At 36.7% G+C, this 20916-nt stretch overlaps 1 protein-coding gene across 8 annotated transcripts in view; it reads left to right on the top strand.

The window, feature by feature from the left end:
• ABCC9 (ATP binding cassette subfamily C member 9) overlaps positions 1-20916 on the top strand; it is a 149626-nt gene that overhangs the window by 93234 nt on the left and 35476 nt on the right. For all 8 annotated transcript variants that reach the window (XM_055318744.1, XM_055318743.1, XM_055318746.1 and 5 more), the window contains 7 exons: positions 198-335; positions 480-605; positions 4048-4144; positions 6349-6578; positions 7240-7388; positions 7605-7674; positions 10118-10275. In XM_055318744.1, coding sequence (XP_055174719.1) covers positions 198-335; positions 480-605; positions 4048-4144; positions 6349-6578; positions 7240-7388; positions 7605-7674; positions 10118-10275 — 968 coding nt within the window. The remainder of the gene's footprint in view (positions 1-197; positions 336-479; positions 606-4047; positions 4145-6348; positions 6579-7239; positions 7389-7604; positions 7675-10117; positions 10276-20916) is intronic.

Raw genomic sequence — 20916 nt, 5'->3', positions numbered from 1 at the left:
CCGGGACCACACCCTGAGCTGAAAGTAGACGCTCAATCACTGAGCCACCCAGGTGTCCCTGCAGAGTCTGGTTTTTAACAAATTGGATGTTAGGGATAATTTACTCTTAGTTACTTATGTTTTTAGTTTCTAGAAAAATTTAATTATATCAAGAATATAGAAATTGTTTCCTCTTCTCTCCATTTTACTGGTTGTAGGATGATCCATTCTCAGCCCTGGACATTCACTTGAGTGATCACTTAATGCAAGAAGGGATTTTGAAATTTCTCCAAGATGACAAAAGAACACTTGTTCTTGTGACTCACAAATTACAGTATCTAACACATGCTGACTGGGTAAGAGTTTAAAAGAAATTTCATTAATTTTAATATTATAGTCATATAAATAAGGACATTAAGAAATGCTCTCTGAGATAAAAGTAATTCATTTGGTCAGTTAAGGCTTTTTGTCATAGTTCTGCTAATATATGCTTTCCTTAGATCATAGCCATGAAAGATGGAAGTGTACTAAGAGAAGGAACTTTGAAGGACATCCAAACCAAAGATGTTGAGCTTTATGAACACTGGAAAACACTTATGAATCGGCAAGATCAAGAATTAGAAAAGGTAATTGCTCATAGTCTAGAAGAGTTCAGAGTCTATTTTAAAAGAGTTATGAATATACCATATAATTATTAAAAATTTGTTTAAAGGAGTACTACCATTTATTATTTGATGATATAATGGTCCTCATTTGAAACCCAAAGTAATTGTTTATTTATATATCATTAACAAATAGGCTACTTTGAAACTATAAAATTCTAATGTTATCTTTTGGATGAAGTGCTCTCAGGGTTTTAGAAGATTTTGATTTGGGTTTGAACCATATTATAATTATACGTGTATTTAAAACTTAAACTGCTGAAGTATGGTATATCATTATTTTATCTTATTTTTTCTTCTGTATATCTTTTCTTCATCTGTAATGTGAGGATATTATCACTCACCACCTGCAAATGGAGAGTCATGGGCAAAATAAAATCTAAGATGATTTTGAAAGAAGGAAGAGCTGTGAGCTATGAGTGAAGTTGTTATGCATGCCTGGAATAGGGCTGGGGAGTGAAGGAAGGTGATCAGGAGATAATAACTAATTTTTACATTGATATAGTTTTTAAAGTCCACAAAGGCTTTTTTACTCATTTGATTTAAGCTCATTTAATTTTCACAAACCCCTAGGGAAAAAAAGCAAAGAAAATACAGAAAATAAGTAAAGAAAATAGGGTCTCACTTTTGCAGATGAGAAAATTGAAGCCCAGAGAGGTTAAGTTACTTCTAAGTTGTATAGTATATATACTAAGTGGTACTCATTGGACTTAAACCAAGGTCTGTATTCAGTGTAATTCCAGTATAATGTTATGTGTGATGTAAATATAACATTGAATGAGGTGATAACAGAATTGGAAACCAGACTGAGTGCAATGAAAGAACAACTTGTGGTTGTGTTGTTTTTTTTACAGGGACCTAGATGCCAGGGACAAAAGAATATGATGTAAGCTTAAGGAGTAGGGCCACTTATGGTTTACTTTGGAAAGAAGATCTGGAAAAAAAAAAAAAAGAGAGAGAGAGAGAGAGAGTTGTTGGCTTGATTTTATAGTAATACTGACTGTTAAGCCAGGAAGAAAGTCCATTAAGTTGTATTTAGAAATGAAGTGATCACTTGAGATAGCATAGCTCTATAATTAAAGACACATTACAGGATTATAAATCAGCTGGCAGAGATATGGAGCAAGTTAGGGTGTGGACAGAGTGAATGCAGTTGTGAGGTTGAACAGTGGCCAGTAGAAACCAGAATGAACCATGCACCTGTCCAGAATCCTCACCTGGGGAAGGAAGGAGGTTTACTGCCACCTTGGGAAGGGCAGGTACCAGAAATTCATCTGAAGGCAGGGAGAATCACACTAGGGGAGAATCAGTTTCTTGTTTACTTTGCTAGGTGGCAGGATCCGTGTTTGCCAAGAGCACTGGTTCTCAACCAGGGTCCAGTTTGCTTTCTAGGGTACATTTGGCAACATTTAGAGACATTTTTGGTTGTCACAGCTGGGGGGAGGGCAGAGGGCAGGTGCCACTAGTGTCTCCTGGGTAGAAGACAGGGATGTTACTAAACATCCTACAGTGCATCGCTGACAACAACAAAGTTATCTGGCCAAAATGTCAATAGTGCCAAGTTGAGGAAGGCTGACCTACAACCAGAGCAGACCAAGCAAGCACAGAAGGACAGCAAAACAAAATATCCTATCACTGGGCTTTAGACACAACTGTCAGTTTAAGGGTTAAGGGGCCAACAAAAGAATATGTTACAAGGATAGCAGTGAAAACTACAATGAGGAAGAGATAACACTTTGAGCTAATTTAAATATTATAAAAAAAATTCTATCTTGGATGGCACCATTATCTTCATATTGTTATTAAGCAAAATAATCTAGTATTATCTGGTGTCTCCTCCCCCAGCCTCCAGCCCTCACCTTGATCCAATCAGTAACAGGCATCCAAGAAATATTTACAAGAGAAACGAAATTAAAATCACATTTACTTAAGCCAAATATCAGTGTAATTTAAAATATTTAACCTGTAATGAACCTAATATGAGCATTTACTTAGGAAAATGAATACAGATTTTTTTTAAGTATCTAAGATGTTCAATCTTTTGCTCACATAGCAGAGAGAGTTGAACAAGAACCAAATACGCTGTTTTCCAATGTGTGGGGTCATTTCATTTTATTATACTAGACACAAAGAATCGAATAATTTTTAATTTTGTGTTTAATCCCATGTAGCAGCACTAGTTTTCATATCATTAGGCAAATTAAAAGCTGATATGAAATTGTCTCTGAAAAAATGCTATTCAGGAGACATTTTAGCTTTTATTCTTTTTTAACCAAGAATCTGGAAGCAATAGAGCGTCTAGCAAGTTTCCTAAATCACACATGTTGTATAAGGCCAAAACAAAAACAACAACAACCATGATCACTACCTAGAGACTGATCACTAAGGGTTTGTTTGTTTATTGATGTAATGGCCAAACTGTGATTGTGTGTGTGCGTGTGTGTGTGTGTGTGTGTGTGAGAGAGAGAGAGAGAGAGAGAGAGAGAGAGAGAGAGAGAATACAGAAAGCCCTTAATTTACCATAGATTCCAAAAGTTTGTGTGTCAGTCGTTTGGAACTCAGAATGCATTTCCTCATAGACACAAAGCTATGGTTAGTTTCCCAAACTGTCCTGCAGCAGCTGATTTAACCCACAGTGTATCAAAACTGGTATTACCACTCCAGTTCTGAAGCCCAGGGGACAAGAGTGTTGGAAGCAGAGGAGTGGAGAAAATGAAATGCTTCTCCCTGTCTTGAGCACACAACAAATCTGAAGCAACCCTGAAAAATTCACCAAGTTTGTTTGGGGAATGTTTTCCTTCTCCTTCTGCATATCCCTCCCCGCCCAAGGCTTTCTCCTAAACTGCTCGCACCTAACTACCCTTTTTATTTGCTTACTTCAATGCTTATTGAAGTCCATTTCTTTTATGCAGCCTGCCTTAGTGAGAACCTAAAGAAACTCACTCTGATTTAATAATTTATAATAAGAGGGGTGAGTGACAGGGTTTTAACCAGTTTAGAACTGCAAGCATTTTTAAAGGAAGATACTTATTAACATGAATAAATCTTTAGAGAATTGCAGGGAGTAACTGAAAATGAGGTAAAGATAAAACAAATAGCAGTGATGGAATTATGCCTTAAGGCTGGAGGAGGACCCCTGCTCCTGGGGTCAGTTCTATTGTATAGTCGATACTTTTCCTGGCTTCTTATTGGCAACATCTCTGAGCTCTGAAATCCTACAAACCTCAGACATTGCCTCACAACTACTCCTATGACAGGAGTTGTGGATCTCTAGAGAGAGCAAACAGCCCAAGATTGGCAAAGATAACTAACGATTGGTATGTGTGGGTCACTGATTGGTAAGTCAAAAACCTTCCTGCAGCTGTGAGCTCCTTGAATGAATGAATGAATATGGTGTTTACTGTAGGATATGGAAGCTGACCAAACAACTCTAGAGAGGAAAACCCTCCGAAGAGCCATGTATTCAAGAGAGGCCAAAGCCCAAATGGAGGATGAAGATGAAGGTAGATCTTTTTCTTACATCTGAAACATTCAAGTGTGACTGTTTTACCTTGGCAACTGATGCATGAGTGTGCCCGTGAAGAATAAGAAGCCACTTTGCAGGGAGAAAAGAGTTAAGCAAAATACATAATAGTGCAAATAGTGCAAATGAAAAGAATAGGAGCAAAGGAAAGGTGTGTGCAATCCATCAAAAGACATCGTGAGTGGTTAACAATAAATGGGAAATATGAAGGAAATACTGGTTTAAAATATTTATACTTGAATCATTCAGTAAATCCTCATGGAGTTTTCATGCCAATATAGCAATGAAGAATAAGAGAATTCGATGAAAGCCATTTGTTATGTTTCAGTTTTCTGGATCTAATAAGGTAGAGAAAAAAAGATTTCCTGGAAAATCGAGGAATGAGATGAACTAATTGATATTGGTTGCCAAGAACTTTATAAGCTAAATCCCATTTAAGTCCATAGGGTAAATGCACTATACTTCATGTTTGCTATACAGTTTTTGCTGAAGACTGCATTTCTACAAGCCAATTAAGAAAGAGAAGAAATTGTAATTTCAAGCCAAAGAACACCAAAATGTGATACCTTTATATTCCAGCTGATAACTATTCAGTATTTCAACAAATACTCATTGAAAGAATGAATGAATGAACAGACAAATGAATGGATTTTGCACTTCCATTCCTTAGATTTAAAAATATTTTTAAAGAAAGTCTGGTGCTGTAATCATCAGCCTCTAGAATTTTAAGCCAGTTACTTCTAAGGCACTCTAAAAGTGGAGTCATGCCCAGTTACTCTATCCAGTGTTCCAGTGGTGAGTATACAGCTGGACACTCTATCCTAGGCTTGTTGTGTTAATCCATTCTCTCAGGCATAAAATTAGATAGTACTACTTTCTTACAGAATAAAATGAGGTAATGCATATTAAAGAGCCCAATATGCTACGTATTTCTCACTAGGTTGCTATTTCTGGTCCTGGTCGGTATATCTGTTCCAGCCACCAGGAAGGGAAGAGGGGAAGTAGTTGCATATATTTTTCCTACTCCTTACCATTGGCCAGTTCATTTCATGGACAGATTATGTACTGGGAAAGGAACGAATCTTGTCTTTAGCTGAGCAGCCATTGGCAAGTTGAAATTTCAGTTAATATGGAAACAGAAAATGGATGTTGGGGAGACAGGTAGTAAGTAGTCTGTAAGTGTCTGGCACTTTCATTATGCAGATTTCTAATCCTGTCCTCACATATTTAATCGACTCTTACCAAAGGACACATTATCTGAGACCTGTTCATTTACTGGATCCAGCTCAAAATATTAGGGACGTTTGGTGATGCTCAGCCTTCCCGTAGTATCCATATTTAGATCTCTGTGGTCTGATAACCTGTAAACCAAAGCTATCTATCTTTCCTGCTCACAACCTCTCAATATACAGTAATGGAATATCTAAAAGGATAACTGCAATGAAAATGGTCTTTGGAATAGGAAAGGATGGGATATGCACAACAATCACCAGACCACACGAATAATCAGATCTTGCCAGTGAGGAGGTGCCGAAATTCCCTGTCTTCATAATGGAGTATGTTCTTAGGATAGCCATCTTGGAATTTCCAGATGGCTTAAACATGAGAAAGGAACTCCCTGACTATTGTCGTCTGTCCTCCACCTTTCCTCTCTAGAAGGTTTCTTCTTACTTTGCTCCTGCATGACCACATCTAAAATGGACCATTGAGAGCATTTGGACTCTCACATCTAAAATGGACCATTGAGAGCATTTGGACATTATGACCTTTTGGACTATCCACAGATTTCAAGTCTGTTCCCTTCTGGTGAAGTTTTACAAATTCAGAAATTTAGAGTTCAAAACCTTATGTGTTTAAAGGCCAGGCCTGTGGTTTTATTGGCAACACAGTTCTTTCAATAACTTCATAAACTTCTAGTCTACACTTCCTGTCAATTTGATGTGTAATAAATTGACAAATTATCTCATTCAGATATAGATGTTGTTTATCATTTTGCTCATTCATTCATTTTCACCAGCTTTTTAAATGAGGTTTTTCTCTGCTAAAAGCATTTAAAATATCTAAGACCAGAACTTGTATTTCTGTAAATCTGAGGGAGATTTTTATGTTTTTTTTTTTGTGAAATGATACAAATTTTATCTACCTGTTTACTGAGTGAAGGTTAAACTAATATTTTACATGCAGAGGAAGAAGAGGAGGAAGATGAGGATGATAATATGTCCACTGTCATGAGGCTCAGAACTAAAATGCCATGGAAAACCTGCTGGAGATACCTTACTTCTGGAGGATTTTTCTTGCTCTTCCTGATGATTTTCTCTAAGCTTTTGAAACATTCAGTCATTGTGGCTATAGACTACTGGCTAGCCACATGGACTTCAGAGTACAGTATAAACAATACTGGAAAAGCTGATCAGGTATAGTGAATTCTGTTTTTAAATCATCAAGGAAATAAATATTGGTATTAACCGTTATACCCATTTATTCAGTTTGATATTAATAGCCCAAATGTCATAGGATTTTTGTAATGATTCAGTAAGTTAATTAGAACAGGACCTGAAATAGAATAACCTGTCAAAATGGAATCTATGTGATCGCTTTTGTGTTTTAAAGCTTATTATAAGAAACACTTAAAGATGATGTTTTGATTTGGATTCAAGGTATATGCACAATGTATGTGTGTGTGTGTGTGTGTGTGAGTGTGTGTAACATATACACAGGAATTTTATTGTTTTTGTTTTGATAGTATTGATTTTAACTACTGATGCCAATGTATTAGTTGGTCATTCTGAGATTAAGGATGGGAATGATGAACTCTACAGTGTAGAGAGCCAAAAATATTTCAAACCTGAAAACAGACTCTACTGCTTCATTTGCCCTTACACAAACCTTGGAAAAGAGTGAAGGAAAACAGCACTCCTTCAACTGTCTAAATTGATGCAAGATAATGAAGTTGAAAAATATTGTCTGACTTTGATATTTAGTGTTCTAATGAGAAAAAACTGATAATTTGATTTGTGGGTGTTTTTTTTTTTGGTGCTGGTGCTTTTATTTTTTTATTTTTTGGTTGCTTTTTAGACCTACTATGTGGCTGGATTTAGCATACTTTGTGGAGCAGGTATTTTCCTCTGCCTTGTCACATCACTCACTGTAGAATGGATGGGTCTCACAGCTGCAAAAAACCTTCACCAGAATCTCCTCAATAAGATAATTCTTGGACCAATAAGGTAAAAATGTAATTATTTCTTACCCTCTCACACAGAAAATCATAAAAACATGCATCTTTAAATTTAAGTGAATTATGAAGCATTAGAGAATGTATTTGGCCTTTGAGCAAATGCATAGGAACCTTCTCATTTTCCTGAGTCCAAGATGTTCATTAGCAGTGCTCAGGGTCCTGATAGTTTAGTATTATCATACATTCCAATCTGTTTATTGCCTAGATTCTTTGATACCACCCCCCTGGGATTGATTCTCAATCGCTTCTCAGCTGATACAAATATCATTGATCAGGTGAGTGCCTGAGTTACTTCCAAGTTCAAAAACAATTTTTTCGGTAGAACCTAAGTAACATTTAAGATAAACTATGATCCCTATTAACAATAGAGGATTTCTAAAATTTCAATTGGAGCCTATACGCACACTTATCAATATTATATACATATGGATTTCTAGAATAAAAAATTAAAGGAAAGGGCAGCCCAGGTGGCTCAGCGGTTTAGCGCCACCTTCGGCCCAGGGCCTGATCCTGGAATCCTGGGATTGAGTCCCACGTCAGGCTCCCTGCATGGAGCCTGCTTCTCCCTCTGCCTGTGTCTCTGCCTCTCCCTGTCTCTCTCTGTGTCTCTCATGAATAAATAAATAAAATCTTAAAAAAAAAACTTAAAAGAAAACTTTAATCTGAAATAATTTATACATGTAGAAGAGGATACTTCGAGAAGCAGCTTTTTTTTTTTTTTTTGGTTTTTTTAAAAGATTTTATTTATTCATGAGAGACACAGAGAGAGAAAAAGGTAGAGACAAAGGCAGAGGAAGAAGCAGACTCCGTGCAGGGAGCCTGACGTGGGACTCCATCCCAGGATTCCAGGATCACACCCTGGGCCGAAGGCAGATGCTCAGCCGCTGAGCCACCCAGGGATCCCTGAAAATCAGCTTAAAATAAAGGGAGATAGCAAAGAACTAACATTTAATTTTTTATTATAAAGGGAATCATTTTGATCAGTGTTGTATCTCCATTCATAGCAAAATTCTTAACAGTTTACTATTGTTGGAGAATGTCTCCCGGAAGCAAAGGATAGAATGCCAGGCTGTCTTAGATGTCCTTTACTTCAATTAGATTGGCTCTTCAATGAGAAAAGCTTTAAATGGTGTGATATTTTAGAGACTATTCTAGGGATGCCCAGTTTAGTTTTAGATCCTTATCCCTCTAGAAGTTTGTCCTGAAGTTAAAGTCCTCAAACTCTTAAAATATATCACTCCAAGAACAGACCCCTCAGAATAACTGACAAAAGAATCCTTCAAATCCAGAAATGGTCTTTTCTGACTTTTCATAGTTGCCTTTAGAATACTTAAGTTACCCTCAGTTTAGGAAAAGAATGCTTGATGCATGCAGCTGACTAAAAAGTATACTGAATGTTTTCATTGGTGTTGGTCACACTGCATCCAAAACACTTCATAAGGAATACATATGGGAAAAGAAGAGACGAATCAGCCCTTATTTGGAAGATGATATGATAGCCACCTAGAGAGTCCAAGACAAGTAGTACAAAAAGAAAACAAAAGAAAGTTCATAAGAGTGTCTGCATAAGGTGTATGATACAAAATTCAGTAACTTTTTCTACACCAATTAAAAAATTAAGTGAGAAATGAATTCTATTCATAATAACAAAACAAAAAGAAACCTAATAAGTGAAGAGATCCAACAATACTGGAAATCCTAAAATTCCTACATAAAGAGAGAGTTTCCCTATCAGATACCCAGAAAGCACTATAAAGATGAAATACTCTGGTGATCACAGAAAATAAGTAGATCAAAAGAACAAAATGGAGAACTCAGAAACACCAGCATATGGAGAGATTTAACACAGGGTAAGTGTGGTATCTGGAATCCGTAAGAAAAGGATTATTTTTTCAATAAAGAATGTTGGGACAATTAGCTATCCATAAAATACAAAGCAAATACATATGGAATAAAGATAGCCATATAAAACATAAGACTATAAAATAAAATGTGGGAAAGTAGTTTTAAAATTTCTGGGTGGGAATTAAGTAAGACACAAAACTCTGAATAAGGAAAAAGGCCAACGGAAATGACTATATAAAAATTTAAACTTCTCTCAAGCTAAAAGCATCAAAGCCAGATTTAAAACATAATAGATTAACTGGAAGAAAAGCTGGCAACACATGTAAAGCAAGAGGAAAACATCTATAATCTATAAAGAGCATCTAAAAATTGATTAGGCAGTAAATAATCCAATCAAAAATATGCAAGGGATAGGAGAAAGCAAAATACAGAAAATTAATGTAAATATCTTACAGAAGAGGAATAGCTAACTATGTTAATAGTATGCAGCCATTCGAGAGAGAGAGAGAGAGAGATGTCTATGGTATCATGGGAAGCTTTATAGTCTGTCTTGCTCAGTAAAGTAAAATAAGAACACATGGACACATGAGATTTATAGTATAGTGTCATTTACATAAAATACCCAAGATAAATGGATGGGTAGACTGACTGATGATAAGTAGATAGATAGGTAGATAGATGGGTAAATATACTGACCTATGGGAAGTGAGTGAAGTTAAAGGAATGAAGACTTGCTTATAACGCAAATGTTGATATACTACTTTTGTAACTAATTATGTACCTTAACATTAATATAAATGAATATTTTATTGCATTGTAACCAATATTTTCTTTGGACTAAAACATTTTCCTTTCAAACTACCTTCTTAATAGCATATCCCTCCAACTTTGGAATCTCTAACTCGCTCAACACTGCTCTGCCTGTCTGCCATTGGCATGATTTCATATGCTACTCCTGTGTTCCTGGTTGCTCTTGTGCCTCTTGGGGTCGCCTTTTATTTTATCCAGAAATACTTCCGAGTGGCCTCTAAGTAAGTAAAACAAAGTTCTATTCATTTTCAAAAGCCTATATGTTTGATTTACTGTGATCTAGATTTGCTGTCGTGTTTTTCAAGATTTGGTATGGAACTTGGAAATGCAACCTATTTTTACCATGTTAAAACCTACACTATGTTTCATTTGGAGGTCTATTAAAATTGTTTCTATAAGTGGTTGTCTATGCCTTACATAGCCATGGGCATATATTAACATGTGGATTTTCCTGTTGAGTTTTGTGTCCACAAACTATGTTAAATTTTTCATTCTATGATCCTTTTTCTGAACATAATAGTGACAGAAAACTTGTAAAAGCAAACTCAGTTCTAAAGGGTAAGTGATTTCGTATTGTTCTATTCCACGGGTGGGGGAAAAAAGGTAACATATTGTAAAATGCTAAAATACATTATGTAAAAGTCTAGAATTTAAAATGTTAAAGTGATAAGTCAGAGTGATGACTAGAAAAGTAGATAATCTTGAATGTCTGATAGAAGAGCCGTAACTCCAAGAGATTTAAACTTTTCAGATTAGATCATTTAGCACGTACTTCAGTACCCAGCCAAAGATAAATAAAAGCAGCCTTGAAGCTTAGACTCTTCTATTAATATAAGATTTATCATTTGCTAAAATGAACCAAAGTTAACTGAAATGTAGTACCAGTTTAGCTTTGAAGGCTTGCTATAAATAGTACAGTGAATTTTCTATCATTGTGATAATCACTTTATTGCAACAAACACTCAGTAAGCAATTACTGTGTTGCAAAGAATTGTGTAAGTCATGTGGCCGATGAAGACATCCACCTGACAAGAAATAATTCTCAAGAAATTTTCTCTCTGGGGAAAATAAAACAGAGATAAAGTAATCCTTTTTTTTTTTGTGGATTAAGTGCTAGAATAAGAAGGTAGATAGTGAGTTGATTCAGTAAAATGATAATATTTAATAGGACTTGAGTGCAAGGAAGATGCTGAAAAATTGAGGACAGTAACAAGAAAAGCCAAGATTATAGTTGGGAACCTCTCAATATATCATATCACATTTTTTAATTGAAAAAACATTGTTGTTTCTCCCTTGTGATTATGAATTAGCATCCATCAATGTTAGAGATCTGTATTAAATCTAGAGTGTTTTCTCATTCCAAGCCTCATCCACTTTTCTTGTAGCGAATTCAGATCAAAAGGGAAAAATTAGTCATGAGTTCACTTTCATTCCTTTTGGTACTATTGCTGATGCTGCTTGCTAGAGGGGCAAGAAGTTCAGTTCATTTCTGCTAGTTCCAAACCTCTCCTTGTGTTCTTACCACTAAATATTACAGTCGTGTCTTACATCGGTTGCATACTCATTTAGGCCTATTTTTTGCCCCTTTGTAATAAAAATTCAGTGCAGAGGCCAGGAAAACATTCCTAGTTTGTTATAAATTGGAATTGCAAATCAGTCAATCAATCAATCAATAAATGTACTTGTGAATTCTGTTCATTTTAAGAATAATCTGTTAATAACCATTGTTAGCAACTAAAATATGGACGAGAAGGTCATTTTTTCCATTTTTTACCAATTTTATTTAAATTAAAATAATTAGGGATGCCTGGGTGGCCAGGGGATGAGCATCTGCTTTCGGCTCAGGGCATGATCCTGTAGTCCCGGGATTGAGTCCCATATCGGACTTCTTGCATGGAGCCTGCTTCTCCCTCTGCCTATGTCTTTGCCCCCCCCCTCTGTCTCTCACGAATAAATAAAATCTTAAAAAAAATAAATAGATAAAATAATTAACACATAATGTATTCTTTGTTTCAGGGGTAGGGGTCAGTGATTCATCAGTCATATATAACACCCAGTGCTCATTACATCACATGCCCTCCTTAATGTCCATCACCCAGTTTCCCCATTCCACACCCATCTCCCGTCCAGCGACCTTCACTTTGTTTCCTATGATTAAAAGTCTCTTACAGTTGGTTTGTCTCCCTCTGATTTCATCTTGTTTTATTTTTCCCTCCCTTCCCCTATGATCCTCTCTTTTGTTTCTTAAATTCTACAGATGAGTGAGGTCATATGATAATTGTCTTTCTCTGATTGACTTATCTCACTTAGCACAATACCCTCTAGTTCCATCCATGTAATTGTAAATGGCAAGATTTCCTTTCTTTTGATGCCTGAGTAGTATTCCATTGTGTATATATCTTCCTTCTCCATTCTTCTGTTGATGGACATCTGGGCTCTTTCCATAGTTGAGCTATTGTGGACATTGCTGCTGTAAACACTGGGGTGCAGGTGCCCCTTAGAATCAGTACCTTTGTATCTTTGAGGTAAATCCCTAGTAGTACAATTGCTGGGCTATCGGGCAGCTCAATTTTCAACTTTTTGAGGAACCTTCATACTGTTTTCCAGAGTGGCCACACCAGCTTGCATTCCCATTAACAGTGTCAGAGGGTTTCCCTTTCTCTGCATCCTTGCCAACATCTGTCGTTTCCTGTCTTGTTAATTTTAGCCATTCTGGCTGGTGTGAGGTGCTAGCTCATTGTAGTTTTGAGTTGTATTTCCCTGATGCCCAGTGATGTTGAGCATTTTTTCATGTGTCTGCTGGCGATTTGTATGTCTTCTTTGGAGAAACGTGTGTTCATTTGTTCTTTGGGTATTGAGTTTGCTAAGTTCTCTATAGAATTTGTATACTAGCCCTTTATCTGATAAGACATTTGCAAATATCTTCTCCCATTCTGTTAACTGTCTTTTGGTTTTGTTGACTGTTTCCTTTACTATACAAAAGCTCTTTATCTTGATGAAGTCCCAATAGTTCATGTTTGCCTTTGGAGACATATCTAGTGCTGTGGCTGAGGTCACAAACGTTGCTTCCTGTGTTTTCCTCTAGGATTATGATGGATTCTATGTCCCATTTATGTCTTTCATCCATTTTGAGTCTATTTCTGTGTGTTATGTGAGGAAAGAGTCCAGTGTCATTCTTCTGCATGTGGCTGTCGAATTTTCTGCATGTGGCTTCTGCATGTGGCTGTCCAATTTTCTCAACCCCATTTGTTGAAAATATTGTCTTTTTTACCATTGGGTATTCTTTCCTGCTTTGTCAAAGATCAGTTGACCATAGAGTTGAGGGTGCATTTTCGGAATCTCTATTCTATTCCATTGATATATGTGTTTTTGTGCTCGTACCATACTGTTTTGATGGTTACAGGTTTGTAATAGAGCTTGAAGTCCAGAATTGTGATGCCACCAGTTTTGGTTGTCTTTTTCAACATTCTTTTGGCTACTCAGGGTCTTTTCTGGTTCCATACAAATTCTAGGATTATTTATTCCAGCTGTGTGAAATAAATTGATAGTATTTTGATAGGGATTGCACTGAATGTACAGATTGCTCTAGACAGCATAGACATTTTAACAACACTTGTTCTTCCAATCCATGAGCATGGAACGTTTTTCCATTTCTTTGTGTCTTCTTCAATCACTTTCATGAGTGCTCTGTAGTTTTCTGAGATCAGATCTGTTGCCTCTTTGATTAGGTTTACTCCAAGGTATCTTATGGTTTTGGGTGCAGTTGTAAATGGGATCAACTCCTTAATTTCTCTTCTGTCTCATGTTAGTGTATAGAAACGCACCTGATTTCTGTGCATTGGTTTTATATCCTGCCGCTTTGCTGAATTCTTGTGTGAGTTCTAGCCATTTTGGGGTGGAGTCTTTTGGGTTTTCCACAGAGTATCGTGTCATCTGCAAAGAGTGAGAGTTTGACTTCTTCTATGCCAATTTGGGTGCCTTTTCTTTCTTTTTGTTGTCTGATGGCTGAGGCTAGGATTTCCAGTACTATGTTGAACAACAGTGGTGAGAGTGGACATCCCTGCTGTGTTCTGACCTTAGGGGAAAAGCTCTTAGTTTTTCCCCATTGAGAATGATATTCACTGTGGGCTTTTCATAGATGGCTTTTATGATATTGAGGTATGTTCCTTCTATCCCTACACTGTGATGAATTTTAATCCAGAAAGGATGCTGTACTTTGTCAAATGCTTTTTCTGCATCTGTTGAGAGAATCATATGGTCCTTGTTCTTCCTTTTATTAATGTAGTGTATCACATTGATTGATCTACGGATGTTGAACCACCCTTGCAGCCCAGGAAAAAATTACATTTGGTTGTGATGAATAATCCTTTTAATGTACTGTTGGATCCTATTGGCTAGTGTCTTAGGGAGAATTTTTCCATCCATGTTCATCAGGGATATTGGTTTGTAATTCACATTTTTGGTAGGATCTTTCTTTGTCAAGGTCATGCTGGCCTCACAGAACGAGTTTGGAAGTTTTCCTTCCATTTCTATTTTTTGAAACAGCTTCAGAAGAATAGGTATTAATTCTTCTTTAAACAATTGGTAGAATTCCCCCTGGTAAGGCATCTAGTCCTGGACTCTTGTTTTTTGGGAGATTTTTTATTACTGCTTCAATTTCTTTGCTGGTTATGGGTCTGCTTAGGTTTTCTATTTTTTCCTCTTTCAGTTCTGATAGTTTATAAGTTTCCAGGAATGCATCTATTTCTTCCAGATTGCCTAATTTGCTGACATATAGTTGCTCATAATACGTTCTTATAATTGTTTGTCTTTCTTTGGTGTTGGTTGTGATCTCTCCTCTTTCATTCATGATTTTAGTTATTTGGGTCCTTTCTCTTTTCTTTTTGATAAGTGTGTCCAGGGGTTTATCAATCTTATTAATTCTTTCAAAGAATCAGCTCTTAGTTTGGTTGATCTGTTCTATTCATTTTGGTTTCTATTTTATTAATTTTTGCTCTAATCTTTATTATTTCTCTTCTCCTGCTGGGTTTAGGCTTTATTTGCTTTCTTTCCCCAGCTCCTTTAGGTGTAAGGTTAGGTTGTGGTATTTGAGACCTTCCGCATTTTTTGAGAAAGGTTTGTAGTGTACTATACTTCCCTCTTAGGACCACCATTGCTGCATCTCAAAGGTTCGAACAGTTGTGTTTCCACTTTCATTTGTTTCCATGAATTTTAAATTCTTCTTTAATTTCCTGGTTGACCTATTCATTCTTTAGTAGGATGCTCTTTAGCCTCCATGTATTTGAGTTCTTTCCAAGTTTCCTCTTGTGATTGAGTTCCAGTTTCAAAGCATTGTGGTCCGAAAATATGCAAGGAATGATCCCAGTCTTTTGGTATTGATTGAGCCTGATTTGTGACACAGTCTGTGGTCTATTCTGGAGAAGTGCCAGATCCACTCGAGAATAATGTGTATTCTGTTGCTGTAGGATGGATTGTTCAGAATATAGCTGTGAAGTCCATCTAGTCGAATGTGTCATTCAAATCCATGTTTCTGTGTTGATCTTCTGCTTAAATGATCTGTCCATTTCAGTGAGTGGGTTACTAAGGTCTTCTACTATTATTGTACTATTATTGATGTGTTTCTTTAATTTTGTTATTAATTGGCTTATATAAGCTGCTCCCATGTTAGGGGCATAAATATTTGCCATTGTTAGATCTTCTTGTTGGATAGATCCTTAATTATGAGAATGTCCTTCCTCATCTCTTATTACAGTCTTTGTTTCAAAATCTAATTTGCCTGATATAAAGATTGTCACTCTAGATTTCTTTTGATGCCCATTAGCAGGATTAAATGGTTTTCCATCCCCTCACTTTAAATCTGAAGGTGTCTTTGGGTCTAAAATGAGTCTCTTGCAGACAGCAAATTGATGGGTCTTGCTCTTTTTATCCAATCTAATACCCTGTGTCTTTTGATTGGGGAATTTAGCCCATTTACATTCAGAGTAACTATTGAAAGATACGAATTTAGTGTCTTTGTACTACTTGTAAAGTCACTGTGTCTATATATTGTCTCTCTTCCTTTCTGGTCTCTGCTTCTTTGGCTCTCTCTTCCCTTGAAGGATCCCTTTTAGTATTTATTGTAGGGCTGGTTTGGTTATCATAAATTCTTATTTTCTCTTTGTCCTGTAAGCTTTTTATCTCTCTTCCTATTTTGAATGACATCCTAGCTGGATAAAGTACTCTTGGCTGCATGTTTTTCTCATTTAGCCCCCTGAATATATCATGCCAGTCCTTTGTGGCCTGCCAAGTCTCTGTGGATAAGTCTGCTGCCAGTGTAATGTTTCTACCCTTGTAGGTTATGGACCTTCTGTCCTGCATTGCCTTCAGGATTTTCTCTTTGTCTCTGAGATTTGCAAGGTTCACTTTAATATATCAAGGTATTGACCTATTCTTATTGATTTTGAGGAGAGTTCTCTGTGCCTCCTGGACTTGGAGGCCTGTTTCCTTCCCCAAATTAGGGAAGTTATCCTTATAATGTGCTCCAATATACCTTCTGCCCCTCTCTCTCTTTCCTCTTCTTCTGAGATCCCAATTACTCTGATACTGTTTGACTTAATTTTATGACTTATGTCTCAGATTCTCCCCTTGTGATCCAGTAGTTGTTTTTCTCTCTTTTACTTAGCTTCTTTATTCTTCACCATTTTGTCTACTATATCACTAATTCTCTCTTTTGCCTTATTTATCCTAGAAGATATAGCCTCCATTTTTTATTGCGTATCATTAATAGCCTTTTTTATTTCAACTTGATTAGATTTTAGGTCTTTTATTTATATAGAAGAGGATTCTCTGGTGTCTTCTTTTTTTTAAGCCCCACTAGTATCTTTATAATTATTATTCTGAACTCTAGTTCCAACATCTTACTTATGTCCATACTTATTAGATCCCTGACAGTCAGTTCTGCCTCCTGTTCTCTTTTTTGAGGTGAGTTTTTCTGTCTTGTCATTCTGTACAGAGGAGAATAGATGAATGAGATAACAAAATACTAAAATGGCAACAATGACCCCAGAGAAATATACACTAAACAAATTAGAAGAGACTCAAAACTGAAAAAAAATTTTTTAAAGAATATAATAAGACAAGTGAACAAATAGAGCAATGCACTGGATCCTGTGTGTATTTTTGTTCATTTGTTAGAAAATAGTAACAAAAGAAAAACTTATTTGTGTACAAAAAAATTAAATTTAATGAAAGGATAGAATGCAACTGTAAAAATGTAAATTAAAAGAAAAAATAAGAAGGAATATAAGCAGACAGGTGAATAGAACAGAGCAATACACTGTATTCTGAGTATATTTTGGTCAGCTAGAAGAAACCATATATCAAAATTGTAAAGAAAAAATATATATACAAAAATAAAATTAAATACATTGAAAGAACAGGCTGTAACTGTAAGGATGAAAATTTAAAAAGACTTTAACAAAACAGGAAAAAAAAAAAAAGAAAAAAGTGAATATGATCAAACAGGTGAAGAGAACAGAGCCATAGGCTAGATTCTAGGTGTATTTTGGTCTGTTTGTTAGAAGAAACTGCATTCCCAAGTTGTAAAGAAAGAGAAACTTACATATATACAAAAATAAAACTAAATACAATTGAAGGATAGAATGTAACTGTAAAAGTGAAAATTAAACAAGATTTTTAAAAAGTTGATAAAATAAGAAATTGGTTAAAAAAAAGAAAGAAAAATTAAAATTGAAAGACTAAAGAATCATGGGAATAAAACTCATGAATTCTATATGCCTTTTCCCCTAGTGCTGGAGTTTTGCAGTTCTGTCTGATAGGTAAACTTGGTCTTAGCCAGATGTTCTTACCGATTTTCTGGGGGAGGAGCCTGTTGTACTGATTCTCAGGTGTCTTTGCCCTGGGTGGCATTGTACCACCCTTGCCAAGGGGCCAGGCTAAGTAATCTGTTCCAGATTGCTCTAGATGGCTTTTGTTGCCTGAAGGCTTTAGCACAGCTCTCCAGAGCTGAGGAGCTGAGCGCCTACTCCTGGACTCTCTGATTGCAGCAGGTTTCTTGCTCCGATGCCTGGGAAATCTGCTGCACTCTGGCACCCTCAGTCTTCCTGTGACCCCGGGGATCATTTAGGCCACAATGTCCCTCCTGGGGTTCCATGCCTGCTTAGTCATCTGAGCACCTTTCAGTCAGGGACATACCTCACCAGAGCAGACTTCTAAAAGTTCTAATTTTGGGTTCTGCTGTTATATCCCTTTCCGGTAGCCCACTGATGGTGGCTCCCTCCCCACCATGGTTTACCTTCCCAATATCATCTCAGATTCACTTCTCTGCACCTCCTACCTTGCTTAAAGTGACCGCTTTCCTATTTGTAGAGTTGCAGCTATTCTTTTCTTAGATATCTGGTTGAGTTCTGAGGTGTTCAGAATGATTTAATACCTATCTAGCTGAATTCCTGGGACCAGATGAAACTAAGGTCTCCTACTCCTCTCCATCTTGGACTTTCTCCAGTGGATCATTATTTTAAAAGATTTATTTATTTTAGACAGAGTGAGCACACAAGAAGAAGGGGCAAAAGGAAAGAGAATCTCAAATAGACTACCCTGAGATTGGCCTGAGCCAAAACCAAGAGTCAGACTCTTTTTTTAAAAATTTTTTTTTATTTATTTATGATAGTCACAGAGAGAGAGAGAGAGAGAGAGAGGCAGAGACACAGGCAGAGGGAGAAGCAGGCTCCATGCACCTGGAGCCTGATGTGGGATTTGATCCCGGGTCTCCAGGATCGTGCCCTGGGCCAAAGGCAGGTGCTAAACCACTGTGCCACCCAGGGATCCCAAGAGTCAGACTCTTAAACCAACTATGCCACCCAGGCACCCCATGGAGGAGATGACCACTTTTAAAGAATCAACATTGGAAATGGATTACCAGTCTTATCTGAAATTCTTTGAAAGTTAGCAGTTATGACCACATGACATTAAATTTCACAGAAAAAAAAACCTTTCTAGGTGTTGAGGCTCTGCAGGACTCACTCATGTTGAAAAGCTCAGGCAACCTAACAGAGTGTTTTGTAAACACCAAAAGGAATTAAAGTGGGAGACAGGAAATGTCATGGAATTTGGAATATCTGAAATCAAAGCTCTAATGTGTGGTTAGCTCTGTAAGGAAATGTTTCCTACTTACAAGAATATAAGGTCAAGCCGTGCCCTCACCTTTTTGGTTTCACAAAATATAGTCCTATAAACAAAGTTTCTCCTTCCTAATTTTTTCCCTTCATTACAAACCTCAAATGAAGTGACCACCTGTTACTTGCATAAAATTTATAAATAGCCACTTAGTTTTATTTTTAAAAGTAACAAACTACTCACATTCCTTCATATTCGTTTTCCTCCTCCCCTCTTTCTTTCTGTCCCCTCATCTGTAGTTTCTAAAGTGGCCAAATCCATTGTAGAAACTCAGAAGAGATTCTCATTTATTTGTGGGACTGCCCAGGCAGCCCAGAATGACCCACGTTAATTGTTGAAGATTATGTAACAGTATATCCAGTTGACTCTGAAAGGTGAATGATGATGCTGCTACTCGAAATCCTCAACTCCAAAAACCTAAAAAATGGCAGAGAAAAAAAAGACTCAAAAGAAAAAAGAGGGATGTTTTGAAACATATAGTTATAACTCTTAGCCTATCTTCTAGAAATGCTAGCTTACGTGGATTAAAGAAATGTTTCCATGAGTAGAGTGCATCTTTATGAAAAGATTCAGATATTTGTCCACTAAACATTCATGGGATATATATATATATATATATATAAAGTTCCATGATGCGTGAAGGCAAAGATTGAAACTCATTGTGGCCAAGGGCAAACTCATTGTCTTTTTTTAATAGTTTTTTTTTTGTTTTGTTTTTTTTAAAGATTTTATTTATTTATTCATGAGAGACACACACACACACAGAGAGAGAGAGAGAGAGAGAGAGAGAGAGAGAGAGGCAGAGACACAGGCAGAGGGAGAAGCAGGCTCCATGCAGGGAGCCTGACGTGGGACTCGATTCCGGGTCTCCAGGATCACCGGCGAGCAGCGCTAAACGCTGAGCCACCAGTGCCTCATTGTCATTTTCTTCAAATTCTTTTTTAGTGTGTTCCCCACACCGGTAAATAATACTGCTATTTGCCAATTCTGCGGAGCTAGAAATGGCCTAGTCATATGTGCCTCTTCTCTCTTACTCTGCTACAATTCATTGATCATTGCAGTTTAGAAGCCTACATCTAGAAGACTGTTTCACAGTCCTTCCTCAGTCAGTATTTATTTATTTATTTATTTATTTATTTATTTATTTATTTATTTAGAAGGGAAGGCAGAAGAAATGGGTAGGAAATATCAGAAAGGGAGACAGACATGAAGATTCCTATTTCAAATTGGTTTTATTTTTGAAACATTTCATTCAGGCAATGTGAAATTATGCTGCTGGTGGTGGTAATGATTTTTTTATATTAAGTTAATATATAATGTATTGTTGGTTTCAGAGGTAGAGGTCAGTGATTCATTGGTCTTTTGTAACACCCAGTGCTCATTACATCACATGCCCTCCTTAATGTCCATCACCCAGTTTCCCCATTCCCCACCTACTTCCCATCCAGCGACCTCACTTGTTTCCTATGATTAAGAGTCTCTTACAGTTGGTTTGTCTCCCTCTGATTTCATCTTGTTTTATTTTTCCCTCCCTTCCCCTATGATCCTCTCTTTTGTTTCTTAAATTCTACAGATGAGTGAGGTCATATGATAATTGTCTTTCTCTGATTGACTTATCTCACTTAGCACAATACCCTCTAGTTCCATCCATGTAATTGTAAATGGCAAGATTTCCTTTCTTTTGATGC

The sequence above is a fragment of the Nyctereutes procyonoides genome, unplaced genomic scaffold (assembly GCF_905146905.1).
Source record: "Nyctereutes procyonoides isolate TBG_1078 unplaced genomic scaffold, NYPRO_anot_genome, whole genome shotgun sequence".
In the NCBI taxonomy this organism is placed as follows: domain Eukaryota; kingdom Metazoa; phylum Chordata; class Mammalia; order Carnivora; family Canidae; genus Nyctereutes; species Nyctereutes procyonoides.
This window is presented reverse-complemented; position numbering and strand designations above follow the sequence as displayed.